Here is a 26,999-nt window from a genome sequence, read left to right as displayed (position 1 = left end):
CAAATCTAATTGTTATTTTTGTCATTTCAGTTCTTTAAAACTTACAGTTTCCTTGGAATTACTCTTTTGCAGTTGAGTCGTTCTTCATAGCTATAAGTGAAGTGAGGAAGGAGATTGAAAACTTGCAGTATAGGGAACAAAAGCGCATTGCAATACAGGGGATAATTACTGTTATAAAGTATGTCCCCTATAGCGGTGCAACTGCAAGTGCCTCAGCATCTGAAACACTACGGGTATGGTGCCAGAAGATTAATAGTATATCTCTGAAAGCACTGTGTTTATAATCACAACTGGTATCTTATAAATTTCATTCAGAACTCACATGTATTAACCCTTAATGATGTAAACCTAAAAGGAAAAAAATGATTTTTAGTTTGTTTCCTTTTTATGTCATTTATTTTGGAGCAGTCTGGGCTGCCCTCAAAACTTGGTATCTTGTTTTTGTTTTCTGTGTAATATGAGCTTATCATGATTGTCTTTATTTAAATTTCCAGGTGGTATGTATGATTATGTTTTATTTTCCTTCCTTTTGTCTAGGCCAAAGGTATAGGCACACTCCCACCAGAAGTTTTTAGCTCTATTGTCAGTCTTGGCAGTTCTACCCAGGTTCTATAAGAGGTAGCAATGACTCTTGTAGGATAAATGCTACAGAAAAGGCCACTTCTAGAATCTAGGCAAAATCAAGACAAATAAGTTAATTTTTTCCATGAGCTTATCTTTTAAAAAGTTATTTCTAAGATTACTGTTCTTATGGAAATAAGCATCTAATCCAACTTTACAGTTATACTAATATAAGAAGGACTTTTATCTTATTAAAATATTTTAATAGCAGATAGATTAAGATAAATCAACTTTATAAAAACATTGTTACGATTGCAAAGTTTTGTCACAACTCTTAAGTTATGAAAAATGGGTAAACTAAAATTATAGAGTCTTTTAAGAGAGAAATAATTTTTGTGAATCAGTTTTAAACGTTTTCTTCAAATTTTTGGTTTTAGAATGCTAACCGACCCTCAACATCCCAAGCAGCTAGAAGAGAAAGTCAAAGTCAAGAAAGAGATGGAAAACCTCAAGATGATGGTCCTGTGAGTTCTCAGTCTTGTCATACTACATCTGCAAGTTTGAGCCCTCCCAAGAAAAAAAGAGCTCTACAAGGGCCATGTGCCAAACCGTAAGTCATTTGTATTAAGTATATACATGGCATATACTTTTTAATTTGTTTCTGTCCTGTAAAATGAGCAATTCTACTAGAAGTTGTATTAGTTTTCTAGGGCTGCCAAAGTCCAAGACCAAGATATAGGCAGGGTGGTTTCCCTCTGAGGGCTATGAGGAAGAATCTGTTCCATGCATTTCCCCTAGCTTCTAGTGGTTTAGTGGCAATCTTTAGCATTCCTTGGCTTATGGAAGTATCACCCCAATCTCTGCCTTCATCCTCACATGGCATTCTCCCTATGTGTATATGTGTCCAAATTTTTATTTAAGGACACTAGCCATACTGGGTTAGGGACCCACTCTGGAGTACTGGTCTACTTTAGTATGAACTCATCTAAACCAATTACAACCAAATAAAGTCATATTCTTAGGGTCATTGAAGATGTAATTGGTTACATATTGGTAGTCACAGTGATATTTGGTGGGGACATAATTCAATCCATAACAGTCTGCCCTCTAAAAATTCATGTCCTTCTCACATGCAAAATACATTTATCCCATCACAACATCCCCAAGAGTCTTAATCTATACCAACATCAACTCTTAAGTCCTAAATATCATATAAATCATGCATGGACGAGATGCAGGGTAATTGATCCTGGGGCAAAATTCTTTTCCATCTGTGAACCTATGAAACTAGACATGTTTAATTCTGTCCAAAATACAATGGTGGGACAGACATAGGATAGGTATTCCCATTTCAAAAGGGAGAAACTGGAAATAAGGGGGTTATGGGTCACAGAAACCTTGTTGAAACCTAATGAGGCAAATTCCATTTGGCATTAAGGCCCCAGAATTATCCTCCCTGGCAGAATACTGTGTCCTCTGGGCCCACTGGGATGGCAGCCCCACCCCCTTGGCACTGAGTGGTGGTCTTGCACTCTGGAACTGAGAAGGTGGCCCTGGCTTTTAGAATTGAGGAGGTGTCCCTGCCCTCTAGAACTGAGGAAATGGCCTCACCCTCAGGGTCATTCTTCCCTTTTCTTGAAGGATAATACTTGATCACAGCTGGATATCTCTAGCAGCTCATTTCCTGACTGTAGAATCCCAGAAGTCCAAAGGAATTGCATTCCTTCATTTCTTCCCACCTATGTTTCTTTCAGGCAAACTAACAGCATGCCTACTGAGATGGTTGACTGGATCCACAAATCACAGTCTCTTGGGCAAATGGTTATCTAGCAATGCCCTTAGTGTTCTTTCCAAAGCAAGCTTTCTTATGTTTTGCAATATGGATAGGCTTAGAATTTTCCAAGTATTGAAATTCTGGTTCTTTTTTTCTTAACAATTCCCTTTTCAACTTTTCTCTCCCCTCTCATATGTTACTATAAGCAGCAAGGAGAAACCAGGCTGTGCCTTCAATACTTTGCTTAGAAATCCAGTTTCCAATAACACATTCCTTATTTCTGTCTGAGACCTCACCAGAAGTACCTTTTACATTCATATATCTAGTTCTGTTCATGACGATGAGTGTATTCTCTAAGACTGCAGAAACTTTCTCTACAGCTCTTTTCTTTCTGAGCCCTCAACAGATTCTCCTTCAAAATCCATATTTCTACCAACATTCTCTTCAAGGCTATCTAGGATTTTTCTGTTATGCACCTCAAAACTCTTCCAGCCTGCACTTAATACCCAATTCCAAGCCACTTCCACGTTTTTATGTATTTGTTACAGCAGCACACCACTTCCTGGTACCGAAATCTATTAATTTTCTAGGGCTGCTATAACAAAGTACCAGAAACTGTTTGGCTTATACTATAGAAATTTGTTTCACAGCTTTGTAAGTCCAAAATCAAGATGTCAGCAGGGTGGATTCCTTTTGAGGGCTGTGAGGAAGAATCTGCCCCATGCCTCACCCCTAGCATCTGGTGGGTTGCTAGCCATCTTTGGCTTTCCTTGGCTTGTAGAAACATCACTCCAATGTGTATCTGTGTCCAAATTTCACCTTTCGATAAGGACATCAGTCATGTTGGACTAGGAGCCCACCCTAATCCAACATGACCTCATCTTAACTAATTACATCTTCAGTGACCCTATATCTAAATAAGGTCACATTCTGAGGTACTGGTGGTTAGGACTTCAACATGAATTTTCAGGAGACACAATTCAACACATAACAGAAGCTCTCTTATCTGCCATGCTCATCATGGACTAATTGAATGTGAGTTTAAAATGGGGAATTACAAAAAAATAAACATTTTTTGCCTCTCTTTTTTTTTATTCTACGGATAAGAGAGATCATATAGTATTTGTCTTTCCCAGTCTAACTTATTCCACTTAGCATAATAACCTCAGGATCCATCCATATTGTCACAAATGACAAGATTTCATCTTTTTTATGGCTGAGGAGTATTCCATTGTATATATTACATCTTTATCCATCCATCTGTTGATGGGCACTTAGGTTGTTTCCATATCTTGGCTACTGCAAATAATGCTGCTGAGAACATAGGGGTGCATATATCTTTTCAAATTAGTGTTTTCATATTCTTTGAATAAATATCCATAAGTGAGATAGCTGGATCATATGGTAGTTCTGTTAATTTTTTGAGGAATCTCCATACTGTTTTCCATAGTGCCTGCACCAATTTACATTCTGACCAATAATGTAGGGGTGTTCCCTTTTCTCCACATCCTCACCAACACTTATTATTTGTTGTCTTTTTGATAATGGCCATTCTGACAGGTGTGAAGGTGTGAGGTGATATCTCACTGTGGTTTTCATTTGCATTTCCCTGATAATTAGTGATGTTGAACATCTTTTCATGTGCCTGTTGGCCATCTGTATGTTTCCTTTGGAAAAATGTCTATTCAGGTCCTCTGCCCATTTTTTAATCGTATTGTTTGGTTTTTTGAGGCTGAGTTGTATTCATTTTTAAATATATTTTGGATATTAACCCTTTATGGGATATATGATTTGCAAATATCTTCTCTCATTTGGTAGGTTGTCCTTTCATTTTATTAATGGTTTCCTTTGCTGTGCAGAAGCTTTTTAGCTTGATGTAGTCCCATTTGTGTTTATTTTTGGTTTTGTTTCCCTTCTTGAGGAGACCTACTTAGAAAGATAATGCTAAGACCAATGTCAAAGAACATACTGCCAATGTCGTCTTCTAGGAGTTTTATGGTCTCAGGGCCTACATTCAATTCATTTACCCATTTTCAGTTGATTTTTGTGTATGGTGTGAGATTATGGTCCATTTTCATTTTTTTGCATGTGGCTGTCCAGTTTTCCCAACACCATTTATTGAAGAGATTCCTTCCCCCACTGTATGTACTTTTGCTCCCTTGTTATAAATTAATTGTTCATTTATGTATGAGTTTATTTCTGATATCTCAATTCTATTTCATTGATTTATGTATCAGTTTTTCTGCAAATACCATGCTGTTTTGATTATTATAGCTGTGTAATATAGTTTGAAATCAGGAAGTATGATACCTCCAGCTTTGTTCTTTTTTCTCGTGATTGCTTTGGTTATTTGCGGTCTGTTTTGGTTCCAAATAAATTTTAGAATTCTTTGTTCTATTTCTGTGAAAAATGCCTTTGGGATTTTGATAAGGATGGCAGTGAATCTGTAAATTGCTTTAGGTGATATGGACATTTAAAATTAGGAAGTGTTCCCTCCTCTTCAATTTTTTGGAAGAGTTTGAGAAGGATAGGTATTAAATCCTCTTTGAATGTTTGGTAGAATTCACCTGTGAAGCTGTCTGGTCCTGGACTTTTGTTTCGGGGGGAGGTTTTTGATTACTGTTTCAATCACTTTACTAGTGATCAGTCTATTCAGATTTTCTGTTTCTTCTTGATTCAGTCTTGGAAGGTTGTATGATTCTAAGAACTTGTCCATTTCTTCTGGGTTGTTCAATTTGTTGGCATATAACTGTTTTATAATATTCTCTTATAAGCCTTAGTATTTCTGTGGTATCTGTTGTTATTTCTCCTCTTCCATTTTTAAAAAAAAAATATTTTTATTTATTTTGGCTGCCTTGGGTCTTTGTTGCTGTGTGCGAGCTTTCTCTAGTTGCAGCGAGCGGGGGCTACTCTTCGTTGCAGTGCGCGGGCTTCTCGTTGCGGTGGCTTCTCTTGTTGCGGGACATGGGCTCTAGAGCGCAGGCGCAGTAGTTGTGGTGCACAGGCTTAGTTGCTCTGCGGCATGTGGGATCTTCCTGGACCAGGGATCAAACCCATGTCCCCTGCACTGGCAGGCGGATTCTTAACCACTGCGTCACCAGGGAAGTCCCTCCTCTTCCATTTTTGATTTTATTTATCAGAGTCTTCTCTTTTTTTCTTAGTCTGGCTAAAGGTTTCTCAATTTTGTTTATCTTTTCAGAGAACTGGCTCTGTTGGATTGATCTTGTCTATTGTTTTTTGTTTTTAGTCTCTATTTCATTTATTTCTGCTCTGATCTTTATTACTTCCTTCCATCTACTGATTTTGGGCTTCATTTGTTCTTCTTTTTCTACTTCCTCTAGATGTAAGGTTAAATTATTTATTTGGTATTTTTCTTGTTTCTTGAGGTAAGCCTGTATTGCTGTAAACTTCCATCTTAGTACCACTTTTTTTTTTTTTTTTGCGGTATGCAGGCCTCTCACTGTTGTGGCCTCTCCTGTTGCAGAGCACAGGCTCCGGACACACAGGCTCAGTGGCCATGGCTCACAGGCCCAGCCACTCCATGGCATGTGGGACCCTCCCAGACCGGGGCACAAACCCACATCCCCTGCATCAGCAGGTGGACTCTCAACCACTGTTCCACCAGGGGAGCCCTTAGTACCACTTTTGCTGCATCCCTTAGATTTTGCTTTGTTGAATTTTCATTTGGATTTGTTGTCAGGTATTTTTTGATTTCTCCTTTGACTTTGTCACTGACCCAATAGTTATTCATTAGCATGTTGTTCAGTGTCCACACATTTGCGATTTTTTTTAGCTTTCTTCTTGTAGTTGGTTTCTAGTTTCATACTATTTTGATCAGAAAAGATACTTTCAAAAAGATATAATTTCAAATCTTTTAAAATTTATTGAGAGTTGTTTTGGGTTCCAATATATGGTCTGTCCTTGAGAAGGTTTCCCATGCACTTGAGAAAAATGTGTTTTCTGCAGCATTTGGATGGAATGTTCTATACAAATCTATCAAATCCATCTGGTCTGATATTTCAGTTAAGGCTACTGTTTCCTTGTTGACTTTCTGTCTGAATGATCTATCCATTGATGTTAAGTGGGATGTTAAAGTTCTCTACTATTATTGTGTTGTTGTCAATGTCTCCTTTTAAATCTGTTGATAATTGCTTTCTGTATTTTGGTGGTCCTAATGTTAGGTGCATATATATTAATCACTGTTATGTCTTCTTGATGAATTGTCCACTTTATCATTATATACTGTCCATTGTCTATTGTTACCTTTTTTTGTCTTGAAGTCTATTTTGTCTGATGTGAGTGTGGCTATACCTGCTTTCTTTTGGCTGCAATTTGCTTGAAGCATCATCTTCCATTCCTTCACTTTGAGTTTATGTTTGTCCTTAGAGCCAAGATGAGTCTCCTGGAGGCAGCATATAATTGTGTCTTGTTTTTTAATCCATCCAACCACTCTGTCTTTTGCCTCGTGAATTCAATCCATTTACATTTAGGGTGATTATTGATAGATGAGGACTTAGTACTGCCATTTATTCTTTTGTTTTCTGGTTGCTCTATATCTCCATTGTTTCTTTTTCCTTGTATTTCAATCTACCATTTTGGTTTGGTGGTTTTCTATGATGTTTTTCTCAGTTTCCTTTTTTTTTTTTTTTTTTTGCAGTACACGGGCCTCTCACTGTTGTTGCGGAGCACGGAGCGCAGGCTCCGGACGCGCAGGATCAGCAGCCATGGCTCACAGGCCCAGCCGCTCCGCAGCATGTAGGATCTTCCCGGACCGGGGCACAAACCCATTTCCCCTGCATCGGCAGGTGGACTCTCAACCACTGCGCCACCAGGGAAGCCCCAGTTTCCTATTTTTTTATGTTTTGTGTCTCTGCTTTAGATTTATGTTTTATGTATTAGGTTTGTATACAACACCTCATAGATAAAATAGTTCCTTTTCTGCTGATAGCATCTTATCTTCATTTACCTATATAAGTTACGTCCTTTTCCTCATCCCTGTTCGTGTTTTTGTTTCTCAAATTACCCCTCTTTATGTTGTGAGTTTGTTACCAAATTGAAGTAGCTATAGTTATGTTTTCTTCTTTTTTCGCCTTTAACCTTTATGCTATAATAAATTGTTAAAAAACCTATTCTGGGGACTTCCCTGGTAGTCCAGTGGTTAAGACTCTGCGCTCCCAACACAGGGGGCATGGGTTCAATCCCTGGTCGGGGAGCTAAGATCCCACATGCCGTGAGACATGGCCTAAAAAATTTTAAAAAACAAAAACAAAAACCCTATTCTGATATAGAGTTACAGTTTTCTGATTCTGTCTATTTATTACCTTACTCAAAGTTTTGTGTCCTTTTTTGCCTTTTTGTTTCTGGTAGAAGAGTTCCTTTCAACATTTCTCATAAGGCAGATCTAGTGTTAATGAGCTCCCTCAGCTTTGTTTGGGAAACTCTTTATTTCTCCTTCATATCTGAGTGATAACTTTGCTGGATAGAGTATTCTTGGGTGACAGTTTTTATCTTTCAGTATTTTGAGAATGTCATTCGACTCCCTCCACTGACCTGTGAAGTTTCTGCTAAGAAATCTGCTGATAGCCTAATGTGGGTTCCTTTGTGGGTTACCATCCTTTTCCCCCTGCCTTTAAAATTCTTTCTGTGTCATTGACTTTTGGCAGTTTTAGTATAAGGGGTCTTGGAGAAGGTCTTTTTTGCATTGAGGCAAGTAGGTTTTCTCTTAGCTTCATGGACTTGTATATCCACCTCCTTCCCCAGACTTGGGAAATTCTCAGCTATTATTTCTTTAAATAAACTCTCTCCTCCCTTCTCCCTCTCTTCTCCTTCTGGGATGTCCATTACCCTACTATTGCCCTTCCTAAAAGGGTCAGCTAGCTCTTGTAGAATTTACTCATTTAAAAAAATATATTTTAATTATCTTTCCTCTTCTCCTTGTATCATTTCTATATTTCTGTCTTCAAGCTCACTAATTCTCTCTTGCATGTGGTCTGCTCTATTTCCAGTGCTTTGTAATGCATCCTTCAACTCGTTTACTGAGTTCTTCAGCTCCAGAATTTCTGATTGGTTCATTTTAGTTTCAGTCTCTTTGGTAAAGTATTCCTTTTGTTCATTAATTTTATTCCTAAACTCATTGAACTTTCTGAGTTTTCTTGTAGCTCATTGAGTTTTATAATAGCCATTTTGAATTTTCTATCAGTTAGATCACAATATTCTGTGATTTTCAGTTTGGTTTCTGGAGAATTGTCATTTTCTTTTTGTGGTACAATGTTACTGTGGTTCTTCATGGTGCTTGATGAGTTGTTCCTCTGCTAGCTCATTTCAAGTGGCAAACACCTTCTTTAGGTAAAGCTTTTTTTTTTTTTTTTCTTGTTTCTAACAATTCAACAGGTTAAGCCCTTCTTTTATCTTCCAGTAGGTGGTGCTATACCACAAGTTTTTGGTTTCTCTTACCTGAGCTGCCTCTAGTTATGTTTGACAGTCAGCACTTTCCACTTTCTACCGCCTCTGTCAGAGGTATCAGCCAGTGCCCTAGTTGTCACTGCTTATGCCTCCAGTGTCGTTAGTGCCATGCTGCTGCTGGTGTGGCTGGTGTCACTGCCTGGCACACCAGGATGGTGGACAATTCTGCCATGTTTAGGACCTCCTGAGTTGCAGGCACTCCCACTGCAGGATGGGGGATAGCTCAGGTGGCACAGGAACCTCTGCTGTGTTCAGTATTGTCAGGTTTGAGGACTCTGCCGCTGTAAGCAGGGGGCGAGGAGAGAGAGTCATGGGCACCTCCACAGTTGGAGAGACAGGGTCCCAGACCCTACTGCCACTGCTGCCCAGTTATCTGTGGCTGTGGGCACCACTGCAGCCAGGAGGCCAGAGTTGTATTCACCCCCTCCCCTGTCACTACTGGGTTTTCTGGGACTGCAGGTTCAGTTGCCATGGCTGGGGGACCAGGACGGCAGGTGCCACCTCCACTCTTCCCCAAGTTCCACCTCCTCTGTGTGTTCTAGTCCACCCACCTTTAGGTGTACAGATATGTGGAATTCTCCAGTGTCCTGGTGTGTTGGGCAGAGGCACTTTTGTTAAGTCGTGGATGCTTTACTGATAGTAGATAGAAGGAGAGAGACAAAGAGAGCATCTCCCTTTGCCATGATGCTGATATCACTCTCCATTCACTTTTTTTTGTTAGTTTCTGCTTTATAACAAAGTGAATCAGTTATACATATACATCTGTTCCCATAGCCCTTCCCTCTTGCGTCTCCCCTCCATTCACTTTTAATGGAGTTAATGATACAGGTGGTCCCCAACTTATGATGGTTCAACTTATGAGTTTTCAACTTTACAATGATGCGAAAGCAATACACATTCAGTAGAAACCATACTTCAAGTTCCGAATTTTGATCTTTTCCCGGGCTAGTGATATGCAGTACTATACTCTCTTGTGACGTGAGGCAGTGACAGTGAGCCACAGCTCCCAGTCAGTCATGCGATCACAAGCGTAAACAACTGATATACTTACAATCATTCTGTACCCAGACAACCGTTCTGTTTTTCACTTTCAATACAGTATTCAATAAATTGCATGAGATATGCAACACTTTATTATAACAGTGGCTTTGTGTTCGGTGATTTTGCCAAACTGTAGACTATTTTTGTAAGTGTTCTGAGCACGTGTAAGGTAGGCGAGGCTAAGCTATGATGTTTGATAGGTCAAGTGAATTAAATTCATTCTCAAGTTACGGTATTTTCAACTTACAGTGGGTTTATTGGGATTTAACCCCATCATAAGTTGAGGAAGATATGTATTTGGGGCTTATATCAATTTTTATACTATTTGCTTAATCAAATAGCTTTAATTATTCAATTTCCCCTCTTTTAATTTGATAGGTATATATTCTTCAGTGGTCACGCTATAAATTACAACCTGAACACTTGACTTATTGAAGTTAAATACAAATTATTTTACCATTTCCTGATAATGCTAGATCCTTAGAACACTTCAATTCCATTTGTCTCCATTTTCATTATTTTTGCCTTGTATTTTAATTCTACATGTATTTTAAATTCTGTAGGACATTATTAGTATTGCTTTTCTCATACGGTTAGCTTTCAGTTATATTTAACCACACTGTTTTTGGTTCTCTTCATTCCTACTTGTATTTTCATACTTCTTTCTGGGATCATTTTCCTTCTGACTGAAGAATTCCTCTCAGCATTTATTTCAGTACAGCTTGCTGATGATATATTCTCTCTTTCTGTTTGCTTAAAAGCATCTTTATTTCACCTTTACTTCTAAAAGGATATTTTCACTAGGTTGCAGATTTTTTTAAATGTCTGATTCTACTGTTTTATTGCTTTCATTGTTTCTATTAAGAATCAGGCTAGTGTCTTCTAATTGCTCCTTCAAGGATATTGCGTCCTTTTTCTCTGAGTGCTTTTAAGATTTTCTCTTTGATTTTCAACTGTTTAAATATGATGTGCCAAGGAGTGGTTTTCTTTGTTTTATACTACTGAGCTTCTTGAATCTGTGTATTGATATCTTTCATCAGTTTTGGAAAACCATCTGCCATTATCTCTTCAAATATATTTTCTTCCTCATTATTTCCTCTCTTTCCATGATTCTGTTAGCACTTCTAACTGTGACCAACAAGTTTCTTACACTACATTCTTTTTTATTCATATACATATTTCATTTTTGTCTTTGATTCCATGTTTCAGTTTGGACTTGTCACTCCGTTTACTTTTTCACTATGTACAATCTGCTATTAAACCTATCAGTTAGGTTCATTGAGCTCTTGTTGGGTTTCCAACCCAATTAGCTATACTGTGATTCATTTCTAATACTAACTACCCAAACTTAACATCAGACTCTTAAGGGCTTAGTCCTCCACGAGACTGACCTTACTTCAGATGCTAGCCACAATTCAGCTGGTCCCCAGGCCACCCTCACTTCCAACCAAGTGGCTACAAATTCAGGAGTTCCCATGTCCCCCTCAGAGTCAATAGCTTACTAGAATGATGCAAAGAACTCAGAAAAACACTATACTTACAATCACAGTTTTATTGTAAAGAATACAGATCAGGAAGAGCCAAATGGAGACACATAGAGAAAGGTCTGAGAGGGAACATGGAGCTTCTATGCCCTCTCCTTGTGGAATCTGGGCATGTTACTCTATTGGCACATCATTGTATTTTAAATCCTGGCTTGCTGACTCCAATATCTGTATTACCTGTTGGTCGGCTTCCATTTGTACAATTTATGATAGTAACAAATATGACCATTTAAGAGGTTGTATTAAAGAACATTTTAATCCAAATGGTAGATAGTAAACCATGGTGCTCTATGTTAGATAGTAAAATGTAGTCAAAATACATCAACTCATTCAAAAGTTAGCACTGAGAAATAAAATATAACAATGAGACATTAAAACTTACTCTTTGCATTCTGTTGGTAATATTTACTCCATAAAGATAGAAAATGAACCATACCAGGTTTATCTGAATCCTTAAAAATCGTTATCAGTGTCTCCTTCTAAGAAAAGCAGAGTTATTATAGGAAAGACTACAATAATATTAACTATAATACTGTTATATAGATGAGGGCATGGCATACTATACAATCTATATGACTTTTATCTAAGGTCAGTAAGTTGGTGTAAAGGGAAAAGTTAGAGTACAGCTTATTGCCTCTGACAGTTTTTATAATATTCGGCCGCTATCCATCATATGTAATGTTATTGCCTCTTCTTTTAACCGTTGTTTCCCTTTCTTTCCTCAGGTATCCTTTTATTTCTTATATTTTCATTTTTCATCTCTTTTTTTTTCAGTTTCCTCAGTTGATACCCGTAGACATTGTATACCTCCACTTCTGTTATGAAGCCCCTCACCTTTAAGACACTTAAGGCATACAAATGAATGATTGTATATTCCAGTAAAAATTCCCTAAGCCACTTTAAAAAAATTCTATACAATATAATGATGCTGTTAGAGTTTGGAAAATTATTTCTTCTAATTTATTTCAGATAAAAAAATCACTTTATAACACCATGTATTTAAAAGTATATACATACTGTTTAATGATCTCAAAATACATGTAATTTAACTATTTTTTATTTATTTAAATATCTCTCAGAGTTGATGTTTTCAGTTTACTAATCTCTAGAAATACCATTTTTCAATACTCAGAAAAAAAGTTTAAATTACAACTGTAAAATGTGTTTTTATTTGCTGGAGTTTTATATTGAAATGGATGCAGTCTTCATGAAAGCTAGTTCTTTGTATTCATTAATAACTCATTAGTAAAATAAAGAATACTATTATAAGAGACAAATCTATTGATAAAATAAGTTGAGCAATATTATGTGGCATTCTACAACATGACACTTCTGTTTTGCTTTATGCTTTTAGTTTTGGGAATACAACAAAGGAAAATGCTCATCATAGAAGTATACTGAAAGTTTGTAAGAAATAAGTCTTTATTATAAGTGCAAGCTTCTCTCCTCAGCTTCAAAATAAGATGCTTCCCTTTTCACTTTTTTTTTCAGTTCAATAAACAGTTATTGAGTGGATATCCTGTGGAGATACAAAAAAATAAAGTATATATTTTTGTAGAGTTTATGGTAGAAACTGGTAGAAGAGACAGATTGAAAAACCAGTAATTTTAATACAGTGTGATGAATGCTATGATAAAGTTTATTCATGGTGCTATGACAGCATATACAAGGATCAGTGAGCCTTGACTAGAGATCAAGGTTGGCTTTTTTTTTTTTTTTTTTTTTTGCGGTACGTGGGCCTCTCACTGTTGTGGCCTCTCCCGTTATGGAGCACAGGCTCCGGACGCGCAGGCCCAGCGGCCATGGCTCACGGGCCCAGCCGCTCCGCGGCATGTGGGATCCTCCCGGACCAGGGCACAAACCTGCGTCCCCCGCATTGGCAGGCGGGCTCCCAACCACTGCGCCACCAGGGAAGCCCAAGGTTGGCTTCTTATAGGAAATAATGCCTGAGCTAAATGTTGAAAGAGGAAGAAGAGTTAACTAGGCAAAGGAAAAGGAGCATAGGGTTTTTCCTGGCTGAAAGAAAAACACGAAGGTTTGAACCAACATGAGGCTTATAGAAAACTCTGAAATGAAGTTGGAGAGTTAGGCCAAATAGTTTTCCAGAGTATTTGAACAAAGCAAAGATGAAAATAAGCCATTGGACAAATTTTTAAATTCCTATCATAGGGAATGAAATATATATCCATCTTTAGTTGACATTTAATAAAGTTGAATACTTTCTTTTGTGTAATACTCCTTAAGAGAACATTTAAATCTGTTGCAGTATTTGAATTATGTTAGTATGGATATTTGTTCATAGTTTGAATGTGTTTTCCTTAAATTCCTAATGCATTACGTTAAGAAACTAAACCTATAAATTTTCTAAATGTATTGAATTAGAATAAACTCTGAATGGAACCAATTAGTTTTTTTCCCATTCAAGTCTCTTTTTATAACTATTGTTAACTATTTGTTATCTTTTTTTAAATCTTTTGTAGAATTCCTGTGCCTCAGCTAGAAACTTCTGCACAAACAAAAGGAAATAAACAAGGCATGCGAAGCACCTTCCAACGTATGTTGCTTTGACGATGATGATGATGATGATTTATAAAGTCTTTATGGAACACTGTTATATACAGATTGCTGTTTGATTTGATTCTGCATTTTTGGGTCATGCCTGCCACTAGCATAATATAAGTACTTGTATTAAACTATATGTAGCTAGTTATTTTTGTTTCTATTTTTATTTATATTAGCTTAAGTCCTTGTCAAAAGTACTGGTCCCAAATTTAGAACAATTTGGTATCATCACCAAAGTGCAAGTAAATATAAATAAACTTGTTTATATTAAGCACTTATTAAGTTGTTTATTTGGTAGCACATCTCTTCAAATGTACTATTTTGAATTAACAGAAGAATACTAAAGTAGGAAGTTTAATTTTTATTTGACAATAAATATAGGTAAAGCTTAAAAGATAGTTGTAGTTCCTTTCTTTGATGTTAGGTTGACTGGTTTGAATATTTGGGTTCATTTCTGAAGTGATTTCATGACACAATTTAGTTTTGGTAGGGTATCCTTAGAGTGGTTTTGTTTAGATCAGATGTTATAAGGGCTCATCTCTCTAGACTTTTTAGCACTTTAGATCCTTCTTGCTTTTTGAGTTACTCTTATTTGGGGATTGACTTCTAGTCAGTCTGACAGATTAAGAACCCACAAAGGGATCTGGTCTATACCCCCCAAAAAATAAAAGATAGAAAATAAGGGGAAGATCATTATAATATAAATATATAACCAAGCTGAAAGCAAGAGTGAAAAATCGCTAAGTGGCAGAAACAAAAGAATTTAAATTTAGTGGCGAGTAGGAACTAAAACTAAAACTGCTCCTGGGTATTTCAGAACTAGATAGCGGCCTAAATGATCATAGGCTGAGGTGTAATAACGACATGGAAAAGAGAGTCCAGACCACAGGCCTCTTACATGTGAAGTAGAACTAATATAAAGTTGGAAGGTTATTAAGGTCCAGAAAAATTATTCCCATCAGCATGGGGAAGTATCAAGAAGCTTCCTGTATTCCCTGGACAATGGGCAGGAAAAATTGAATTGACTTAGTACCCACTGAATTGAATTAGAACCCTTATTAAACATCAAATTCTATTCCACTGGTCTATATGTATGCCCCTATGTCAGTGTCACAATGTTTTGATTACTGTAGCTTTGTATCAAGATTTGAAATTGGGGTGTATGAGTCCTCCAACGTTGTTCTTCTTGTTCAAGATTGCTTTAGCATTTGGGACTCCTTGTAATTCCATATGAATTTAAGGATCCATTTTACCATTTTTGCAAAATAGGCTTTTGAGATTTTGATAGGGATTGCATTGAGTCTGCAGATTGTTTTGGATAGTATTGACATCTTAATAATATTAACTCTTCTAGTCCATGAACATGGGATTTCATTCTGTTCATTTTTAGACATTCTTTAATTTATTTCAACAATGTTTTGTAGTGTTCAGTACACAAGTCATTCACCTCCTTGCTTAAAGTTATTCCTAGGTATTTTATTCTTTTAGTTGCTATTATATTTGGCATAGGTTTCTTAATTTCCTTTTGAATCTCTTGTTACCAGTCTGTGGAGATTTTTTTTTTCTTTTTCAGTGAGTTTAGGTAATTTCTTTGCTTTTAGGAGTTTGTTTCATCTAGGTTTTCTAATTTGTTGGTGTATGATTGTTCATAGTATTCTATTATAATCATTTTTATTTCTGTAATAAATCACATTTTCATTTCTGCATTTAGTTTTTGTGTCTTCTCTCCTTGGGGAGAAGGTCAGTTGAGGTAAAGATTATCAATTTTGTTGGTCTTTACATAGGACAAGCTTTTGGTTTCTTAGATTTTATTATTTTTTCTCTTCTCTATTTCATTTATATTTACTCTAAGCATAATTACTTCTTTTTCTTAACTTTGGGTTTAGTTTTCTCTTTTTCTAGTTCCTCAAAGTTTAATGTTACGTTATTGAATGAGATCTTTCTTTTTTTTAACATCTTTATTGGAGTATAATTGCTTTACAATGGTGTGTTAGCTTCTGCTTTATAACAAAGTGAATCAGTTATACATATACATATGTCCCCATATCTCTTCCCTCTTGTGTCTCCCTCTCTCCCACCCTCCCTATCCCACCCCTCTAGGTGGTCACAAAGCACCAAGCTGATCTCCCTGTGCTATGCGGCTGCTTCCCACTAGCTGTCTATTTTACGTTTGGTAGTGTATATATGTCCATGCCACTCTCTCACTTTGTCCCAGCTTGCCCTTCCCCCTCCCCATATCCTCAAGTCCATTCTCTAGTAGGTCTGTGTCTTTATTCCCATCTTGCCCCTAGGTCCTTCATGACCATTTTTTTAAGATTCCATATATATGTGTTAGCATACGGTATTTATTTTTCTCTTTCTGACTTACTTCACTGTGTATGACAGTCTCTAGGTCCAGCCACCTCACTACAAATAACTCAGTTTTGTTTCTTTTTATGGCTGAGTAATATTCCATTGTATATATGGGCCACATCTTCTTTATCCATTCATCTGTTGATGGACACTTAGGTTGCTTCCATGTCCTGGCTGTTGTAAATAGAGCTGCAATGAACATTTTGGTACATGACTCTTTTTGAATTATGGTTTTCTCAGGGCCTATGCCCAGTAGTGGGATTGCTGGGTCGTATGGTAGTTCTACTTTTAGTTTTTTAAGGAACCTCCATACTGTTCTTCATAGTTCTTTTTTTTAATATCAGTATTTCTGCTGTAAATTTCCCTCAGATCACCACTTTTCACTGCATCTTATAAGTTTTTATGTTGTATTTTCATTTTTGCTCATCTCAAGGTATTTTATAATTTCCCTTGTGACTTCTTATTTGACCCATTAGTTGCTTAAGAGTGTGTTGTTTAATTTCCACATATTTGTGAATTCTCTAGTTTTCCTGCTATTATTAATTTCTAGCTTCATTCTATTGTGGTCAGAAAAGATACTTTGTATTATGTGATTCTTTTTAAATTTATTGAGGCTTATTTTGTGGCCTAACATATGGTCCATCCTGGAGATATTTCGTGTATTTTTGAAAAGAATGTGTATTCAACTGTTGTGGTATAAATATATATTTAGAGAAGTTTAACTTCTACCCCTGTTCCCTGCATCCTCTTCCTTCTCCCCCATTATAGGTAACTTTTTAATTCATTCTATGGTATGTCTTTGCATTGTTTGTTTTATAATATAAGAAGGTATGTATGTATATCAGAGAGAGAGAAAGAGTCACGCCACCCCCCCTTTCTTAGATAAATGTCCAACTACCTTTGAGAGCAATTTGACAAGACCTAATTTATTGAAAATGTTACACCTTGTGACCTATATGTTGGGCACACTGGGAGACATGTTCTAAGATGAGTATTGGAGCATTGTTTAAAATAGGGAAACTCTTTTACGTTCATTATCTTTTTCTTTTTTTAATTGAGGTATAATTAGCGTGTAACATTATATTAATTTCACGTGTGCAACATAATGATTTGATATTTGTATATATAGCAAAACGATTCCCACAGTAAGTCTAGTTAACATTTGTCACCATACATGGTTACAAAATTTTTTTTCTTGTGATGAAACTTTGAAGATCTACTCTCTTAGTAAGTTTCAAATATGCAATATGATATTAACTATAGTTACTATGCTGTACATTACATCTCCATGACTTACTTATTTTATAACTGGAAATTTGTACCTTTTGACCCACTTCACCCACCCCCTCCCAAACCCCTACCTCTGGCAACCACCAATCTGTTCTCTGTATCTATGAGCTTGTCTTTTTCTTGGGGGGAGTCTGTCTTTTTTTTTATTCCACATGTGAGATCATACAATATTTGTCTTTCTCTGTCTGACTTATTTAACTTAGCATAATGTCCTCAAGTTTCTTCCATGTCAAGATTTCATTGTTTTCATGGCTGAATAATATTCCATTGTATATACACCACCTGTTCTTTATCCATTATTTCATTGATGGGCCTTTAGGTTGTTTTCAGGTCTTGGCTATTGTAAATAGTACTACAGTGGACAGGGGGGGTGTATATATCTTTTTTTAATGTTATTTTTATAACCATTATGTTTATTGTATTTATTTTTTTTACAGCAGGTTCTTATTAGTTATCCATTTTATACATATTAGTATATATATGTCAATCCCAATCTCCCAATTCATCACAGCACCACCCCACCCCGAAGGGGGGTGTATATATCTTTTTGAGTTAGGGTTTTTTTATTTCTTTGGATAAATACCCAGCAGTGGAATTGCTGGATCATATTGTTGTTCTATTTTTACTTTTTTGAGGAACCTCCATACTGTTCTCCATAGTGGCTGCACCAATTTACGTTCCCACCAACAGTGTATGAGGGTTTGCTTTTTGCCACATCCTCACCAACACTTGTTATTTCTTGTCTTTTTGATAATAGCCATTTTAACAGGTGTGAGATGATATCTCGTGGTTTTGGTTTGCGTTTCCCTAATAGTGATGTTGAACATCTCTTTTATGTACTTGTTGGCCATCTGTATGTCTTCTTTGGAAATATGTCTATTCAGATCCTTTGCCCCCTTTTTAATCACATTGTTTATTTGTTTGTTTGTTTGTTATCAAGTTGAACAAGTTCTTTATATATTTGGATATTAACTCCTTATCAGATATATGATTTGCAATCATTTTCTCACATTCTGTAGGTTGCCTTTTCATTTTGTTGATGGTTTCCTTTGCCATGCAGAAGTTTTTTAGTTTGATATAGTCCCATTTGCTTATTATACTGCAGTTTTAATGAATGAATTAGATCTATATGTGTTAACATGGTTACTGATGTATTTCCAGATATGTTTCATGATAGCTTTGGAAATTACTGTGTCTGTAAATTCAAAAGCCACTCATTTTGTGAATATATAGCTAATTTGTGTATGTGGTTTGATTGTGCTAGTTATTTTGAAGACTACAATGTATAACATCTTATCATTTGTATCTGGTAACTTAGATAAGTAAGTAAGACATACATTGAAAAGTTCACAATAAACAATAACAGTACTACTGAGATCATAAGACATTATAGGTAGCCTCTGACTTACACAATTCTTTAAAAAGTCTATTACATACTTGCTACCAAGAATAGACCTGATCACTGATTGAAATACTCTGTTTTTTTCTAGACTTGTAGATCTTGCACCAGCATGGGGTCAGTGAAGGCAAGGGGGAAAGAAGCAAAGGAAATAGCTCCTCTCCCACCCTGATGCCTCCATACACCCCTACCTATCACCCTTATCCACATAATGAAATGCTTAGAGTAGATTTTGTGAAGAAGCAAAATCACTATGCCTATACACATACATTTATAGCATGTCCTTTTTCACTTCACAACCTAAATGTGGTCTTCTCCTGAATTTTTTCCTTATTAAAACATAAACCCCTTCTCACCAGAAATAAGGGTAAAATGAATCATTAAAATAACAGTGATCACTATAATTCTGACATACAATTAGATATATACAAAAATATAATTTTTTTAGGTAATTAACCTGTATCTTAGTTACGCATTAGGCCTAAACAATAATGTTTTTCATTTGGTAATTTTAGTAATATTCAAGCTAAAAATAAAAGAATTCTAGTGTATAATTTTCCATCTTATTTTTAGAAAAACCTGAGCTCTAGATGCATTTTGTCTCTTTCCTAATTATTGCCTTTGAAATCTTGCTATTCACAACCAGTGACTGCCAATATCTCTTGTACTGATTTCATACCCATTTGTATTAATTATGAACGTATAATTGGGATAGTTAACTACAGTCCCAAGTTACTAAATTAAAAACCAATGCATGATTTTTTCAGAAGAACTTTTCATATAAACATTAAACCTTGCCAGTTCTTAACACTCAAATAAGAAAACAGCCATAGAAAATATTCTGACTTATTCCTGACAGTGTCAATCATAGGATTTTTTTCCCTATGCAATGGATGTAATTACTTAATTTTTAAAGATTGGAATGGCCCATAACTTGTTCTTTGCATGCATTATTTTAGAACAAATCAGTCAGGAATTCTCCCTATAACTTGGGTTGTAATAGCTACTTATTGCTAATCTAATTATGTACTTTTATTAGTTTGGGTAAGGGAAATTCATTTCTAGAAGATAAAAAGGATAAATCATTGCCCAATCCTCACTTTACTCCTATTAACTTTGAGTTTTTCTCTTGGCTTTTATTGATTCCTTTCCTTTTCATGTGTGATTAAATTTTTTATCCTTTTCATTTGTTATCAAGCGTTATTATAGGAAGTTAAGTGTGTTCATCAACTAAATTTTAAGTTTAAAAAAATGCTCTGTAATATCACAGTGTTTTGAATACCTGGTAAGAAGTTCACCTCTTCATCTTCTCTAAAAATTCAATGTAGTATTTTACCTTGTAATAAATTTTCAGTCTCTGTCTAGGTTTAAGAAACCAAGAAAGTAGTCTGGGGATATGGTATAAAGTTCAAAAACAGAAGTAATATATTAACCACACTGAAACCTTGCTGTTGAAACACCTTCTGTCTCAGCATGGTTTTTTTTGTGCTAGGAAAATAATAAATGCCAAGGCATAGGCAGCCTACAAGGAAGCAATTCAGCAACCTTGCTAAAACTCTGGAACAGAGTTGCTGTCAGCTTGCCTTAGCTAGCAGAACTGACAGTGTGAGAAGTTCCAACATCTATTTTTTTTCTGATTCTTCTCTATGTCTTCAGTTCCCAGGGTGTATTATTTAATTAAAATATTATTTTACCAAATTCCTTAGTGCAGTATTTGGCACATAATAGGTGCTCAATAATTATTTGCTGAGTGTATTGAATGAATGGATAAATGTCATAATGTGTAAGAGGGAAATTATATTCTGCCTTAGAAACTAAATGTTAGATAAATTGTATATAAATGATAAACTGACTTGATGATAGAGAACAATTAAGAGTTGAAGTGGTCTTTCATTTCAATTTAGTTCCCTCTTTGTTTTCCATATGTTATTTATATCTGAAAGGAATATAAAAAACTATATCACCGGTCCTTTTGAAAGAGAGTTATATCCAAAAAATAGACTGCATTCTGTGTGTGTTCAGGATACTTTTAGCAAAGATTAACAAAATTTTATTTTAAGCTTAAATTCCGCCAATAGTGAGTGGAGGTCCAATCTCTAAAGGTTATTATTCTCATGAATTTTACTTAGCTTGAATTTGTCACTGAATATAAAAGGAATGTTTGTTTATTTAAGAGCATTTAGGAAATATAGAAAAAGTATAAAGAAGGTAATTACAAATCTCATTAATTCCAGCAACAGAAAAAACAATATTACTTATATTTTGGAGTAAAAATTTATTTTGAAGGTGAATTCTAGTTCTTTCCTCACTTTAATAAGAGTTACCTTTTGGACATTCAGTTTACATTTTGTAGGTGGTTGATTTTTAAAGTTAATTAAGCTATTTCTCATTAGTCTGTCCTTTTTTGTAGTGATTTACCTGATTTGGTTAGTTTATAGGTCTCAATTGTGTTCATCTCGCTTCTTTAACAGGTCAAGAAAGCATAAGCACTGGTAGCATAGGGAAAGCCAGAAAAACTATAACTGATAAATGGGAAAGTCAGATGTGGAGAGAGAAGAAGTTCGGCTTAATAGATCACCTACAATACAGCTGTATTTATCCTGAAAGTATTACACGGAGATTTGTTTTAGAACACAGAAATTTTCTTACTCAGCAGTATAATTCTCAGCCTGCAAAATACATACCACAAGAAGGAAGGCCCCCAAAACTTTATGATTTTAAGAATGCCCTAGTCGTTGGACATTTTGAAGTAACCATCTTAGGTAAGTCACCTTTTCTTCTCTTTAAATATTGTTAATTTGACATAATTTAAATATAGATGATACTATTTTGCTTTAAAAAATTAAGTGCTCCACCTCCCCACCACCAAAAAAGTTAAGCCCAAGGAGAACTCCTGTTTGGCTCAAACCAAAGGAATGGAGCAGTAATTCTGGAATACATTAAGCTTTAATTGTGGGCTTTTAAATATTGGCAAGTCCTTGGAAAGTACTGGGGAGAGAAGAATGGGAACCAAGGGAACTTTCCTTAGCCCTGACTCTCCTACTACCTCTAAAACTGATTCTCTTCTCCTTTAGCCACCACTTTCTTGCTCATATTCTCTGCCTCTTTCTCAGTGCATCTGAACCACTGAAGGGTAAAATGTAGGTTAAAGAGAAAGGCATACTAATTGAGAGAAGATCCTATGAACAGACGTCTGTTTAGCCTGTGAAGAAAATAAAATTCTCAAGTAACAGGTTGAACAGAAGGAAGCTATTCAAAAAACTATCTTGTCTGACAAGGGACAATAAACTGATTTTCTCAGGTTGTTCTAAACTGACAGGTAGCTATAGAACTTATAAAAATTTAAAGTCAACACATTTTTAAACTTATGTTTATTTTTTATTTTTTCAATTTTGGCTGTGTTGGGTCTTCACTGCTGCACGCAGGCTTTCTCTAGTTGCGACGAGCAGGGGCTACTCTTCATTGCAGTGCGCGGGCTTCTCGTTGCGGTGGCTTCTCTTGCTGTGGAGCATGGGCTCTAAGTGCGTGGGCTTCAGTAGTTGTGGCCCACGGGCTCAGTAGTTGTGGCTCATGGGCTCTAGAGTGTGGTGCACGGGCTTAGTTGCTCCACGGCATGTGGGATCTTCCCGGACCAGGAATCGAACCCATGTCCCCTGCATTGGCAGGCAGATTCTCAACCACTGAGCCACCAGGGAAGCCCAACTTACGTTTATTTTTAAAGTTTGTTTCTCATGAGTGAAAAATGTACACAAAAATAATTATAAAATAAAATCTTAACCAAAATGAGCTACTCTCTAGGTTTTTTATTTGTACTTGAAAGGAAGATCTTGTTACCTTAAAATGAAAGAATGATGAAGTGCCATTAGTAAATTAATTAAATGCCTGAAAGAAGATGCATTTCATAGAGTTTTACACCTACAGTACTGAAGTGAATTACCTTGCCCTTTATCAAGATTCCTGTTTCCCCTTTACTCTCTCCCACTCCTTCTTCCCTACCTCCTCACACATAAATATGTATATACATGTGATTGTGTATATGTATATAATCTATGAAAAGTATAAATTCCCACTGACTCTGTTCGACCTTCTCAGACCTAAGTTTCAAATGCTTCTTTTTCCTAGACTGCATTGCTTGGTATCTTTGGGTAACTTATCAATCTTAGTTTTATATCTAGGAAACAAAAATTATAGCGGAGATTTTTCATACATCACAAAAAGTAACCATGAAAACCATGAGTTCATCTGGAATCACAGAAATTGAATACTTCTCTTTTCTTCTTTTCAACATGTCACTGATCCTCTAAACATCTCAGCTGTCTTATAAGTATTGTGAACCTTTGTAGCTTTACTATGCATCACCTAAAAGCAAGAATCAGATATAAAGAAGGCAGATTTGTCATTCTGCCCAACCAGCTGTAATCCATGTTAGAATTGGGCTGTTTTATATCCTACCATTTTTCAAGGACATAAGTGGTTTACAGGGATAAAAGACAGTGAAAAATACGCTATGTATGGATAAAACAAAACAGAGCATTTAAAAGGAGACAGAAAAAGTAGGTATTACTAGGTGCCTGTAAATAAAAAATTATTACCATTCGGTAGTAATTTTCTGTGAGCTTTCTGGAAGGAAGGGAGAAAAAGGATTGTTCCTAATGAGGTACTTAATTTTAAAGGTAAAAGAAGCCTGGATATCTTCTAGTCGTTTCCCCCTAACTAGGTAAAAGCCAGGCCATGATTAAAAATCATGTCTTAATTCCCTACCCCATACTGTCCCTCCCACTTCCCTCTCCCCCCTGATAACAACTAACTTGTTCTCTATATCTGTGAGTCTGCTTCTTTTTTGTTATACTCACTCGTTTGTTGTATTTCTTTAGATTCCACATGTAAGTGATATCATATAGTATTTGTCTTTCTCTATCTGACTTATTTCACTTAGCATAATGCCCTCCAAGTCCATCCATGTTGCTGCAAATGGCAAAATTTCATTCTTTTTTATGGCTGAGTAGTATCCCATTGTACACGTATACCACATCTTCTTTATCCATTCATCTGTTGATGGTCACTTATGTTGCTTCCACATCTTGGCAATTATAAATAATGCTGCTATGAACATTGGGGTGCATGTATCTTTTCAAATTAGTGTTTTTGTTTTTTACGGATATATACCCAGAAGTAGAATTGCTGGGTCATCCGGTAGTTCTATTTTTACTTTTTTGAGAAACCGCCATAATGTTTTCCACAGTGGCTACACCAATTTACATTCCCACCATCAGTATGCAAGGATTCCCTTTTCTCCACATTCTTGCTGACATTTGTTATTTGTGTTCTTTTTGATGATAGCCATCCTGACAGGTGTGAGGTGATATCTCATTGCTCTGCTCTTTTAGTGTGAAAGCAGCCATAGACAATGTGTAAATGAATGTGCATGGCTATGTTTGAATAAAACTTTATTTTTAGACCCTTAAATCTGAGTTGCATGTAATTTTCACATATCACAAAATATTCTTCTTTAGATTTTTTTCAACCATTTAAAATTTTAAGAAGTTTCCTAGCTCATGGGTTGTACAAAACCAGGTAGAGGCTATATTTGGCGCTTCCCCCCACCAACTCATAGTTTGCTGACCCCTCTTCTAGATTCCTGCTTTTAGATGAAACTGATTAAACCAATCAAGGCAGATAAGTCTGTATGATTTTTTTTTTCTTTGGTGGTACGCGGGCCTCTCACTGTTGTGGCCTCTCCCGTTGCGGAGCACAGGCTCCAGACACGCAGGCTCAGCGGCCATGGCTCACAGGCCCAGCCACTCTGCAGCATGTGGGAACTTTCCCGACCGGGGCACGAACCCGTGTCCCCTGCATCAGCAGGCGGACTCTCAACCACTGTGCCACCAGGGAAGCCCCTGTATGATTTTTAAAGTTCTTCCAACATGAAGTTTGTCCAGCCTACACTGATACTACCTTCTAGTGGTTTATTGTCCCTCTGCTGTATCTTGCTGATCTCTGGAGGACCCAGTAATTTTGAAGTGTCTTATTCTGGGAGCCAGAAAGGTTATTCAGACCATAACCCTGTTACTTGGTCATTAGCTCTGACTGGTCTAGGGTGAATCATTATTGAAAATATTGAACGGAATTTGTAATCTTACCTCCCACGATTCTAATGGCTCCCAACAACCACCTGGGTACTGTGGCAATATCAGAAACCCATCTCAGAAGTACCAATTCTTGTGTTAAAATTCTTGCTATGCCATCTCACTTGACTCAACTAAGTAGATAGTATTAATAAGTGCTAAAATCTCAGCCCATTGCCTATTATGTAATAACACACTTCAAAGAGAAGATATTGAGATGGAGTAACAGACTAAATTTTCAATGCCTTTAGCCCAGGTACAAAATTTTTAATCTATTGGTCAATTTTAAGAATTATTTCTCACTTTAAATATAAGAAGGTATTTTTCAAAAGCTTTATTGGACTCATAGATGGTGTTAGTATATCAATGACTCTGCCAACACTAATTTAGTTACCCATGAAATGCTGAGTCAGTTAAAGCTTAAGAGTTCCCTCTTCAATTTGCATTTGACTTAGACAATAAGGAAAATATTCAGCCAGTCTTTAGTAAACCTCTGAAAGCCATCTGTTTATCTCTTGGAAATCAAGAGATACAAACCCCAGTAACAATAGGTATAATTTAAGGAGAGCTGTCAAGACAGTATTTTCTAGACTTTTTGTCAAAAGATTTTTTGTCAAAAAATTTTTATATGGTTCTTTTCCTTTTCTGAAAAATGCATTTAAATGATAATTTAAAAATTTTAATAGCATTAATTGTAACATCAAAGTAATATAATATGCTATAGTTACATGGAAATCATAAGGCTTTACTTACCTTGATTTTTTTCTCCTATTAAAGCAACCAAGCAGGCCAACATAATTCCAGCCCTCCTTGGTACTGGCCTACAAGCTCAGGACCAAATATTTGTACCCCTGAGGTATGCCTCCCTCCGTACTGAAGACTACTTGAACCATTAACTGAGTAGCACTGGGTTCCCTCACTCTTGGTTCCCTATCTAGCTATATCCTTAGGATATTCTATCCCACTGGCATGCTTCCCATTCTTGTATCTTGAATGGAGCAGCACACTGGATTATATGGGTTCCAGAGCTGGTTACTGTTGCCACCCCTTAATTCTGTCCCTTATTCCATTGCATAATAAAAGTAATTTAATCCTTAAACCTTAAGTAGCTACTATCAGATCTCATCAGTGTAAGACACACTTTTTTCCCCATATTTTAACATCTTTGAAAATTGATATGGATCTTATAATCGATGTCATGCCTCTGTTGGTAGCATTTTTATTTCTTAGTGGTATATAAAATAATGATTATCTTAAAAATCAATGGTATCTTAGATTCCATGAAACATGGTATATGCCAAGTACCCTTAGCTGTGTGCTGGGATTACAAATTGCCCTCCTCCACAACACACACACACACATACACACTTTTCACTGGAAAAGAAATTCAGTGACAACAAAGAATTTGAGAGGAAGATATATAAATTGCATACAATACACTTTACAAAAGAGGAATATGAGCTTGTTTGATTTTATATCTGCCTCTAATTTTTAATATAGTCCACATATATTATCACATTTACCTAAATAGTATATTGTAAGTTATCTAAGTAACACATAAACAGTAAGTCACCATTGAAGTGCATTATACATGTACATTGTGGGGAGGATGTTTGTGTTCATCTCTTTTGCTGTTGGGAATATGGATGAATTCATATTTGAACACAATGCACAAATGTCCTGAAGTCTAATATTCGAAAATTATAGGTTAAAAATACACACATATACATTCTTTTGCTCAATTTAACAAATATTTACTGAGCACCTAAGGCATGCCCAGCACTGTTCTGGGGGCTGAGGTTACATGCGTTAATGCAACAGATAACGAGCCTATGGTAAAATGAGATGGTGATAAGTGCTAGAAGAAAAGGGTTGGAGAGTGCTGTTGT

The 26,999-nt window shown here is 36.2% G+C and overlaps 1 protein-coding gene across 1 annotated transcript in view; it reads left to right on the top strand.

Annotated features, from left to right (window-relative positions):
* RADX (RPA1 related single stranded DNA binding protein, X-linked) overlaps nucleotides 1-26,999 on the top strand; it is a gene marked incomplete at its 3' end in the record, with an annotated part of 68,470 nt that overhangs the window by 32,469 nt on the left and 9,002 nt on the right. Inside the window, 4 exon segments of the mRNA XM_081221989.1 lie at nucleotides 73-233; nucleotides 999-1,171; nucleotides 13,863-13,936; nucleotides 21,457-21,747. Coding sequence (XP_081078115.1) covers nucleotides 73-233; nucleotides 999-1,171; nucleotides 13,863-13,936; nucleotides 21,457-21,747 — 699 coding nt within the window.

This window comes from Mesoplodon bidens, assembly GCF_964165515.1.
Source record: "Mesoplodon bidens genome assembly, chromosome: X".
NCBI lineage: Eukaryota > Metazoa > Chordata > Mammalia > Artiodactyla > Ziphiidae > Mesoplodon > Mesoplodon bidens.
This window is presented reverse-complemented; position numbering and strand designations above follow the sequence as displayed.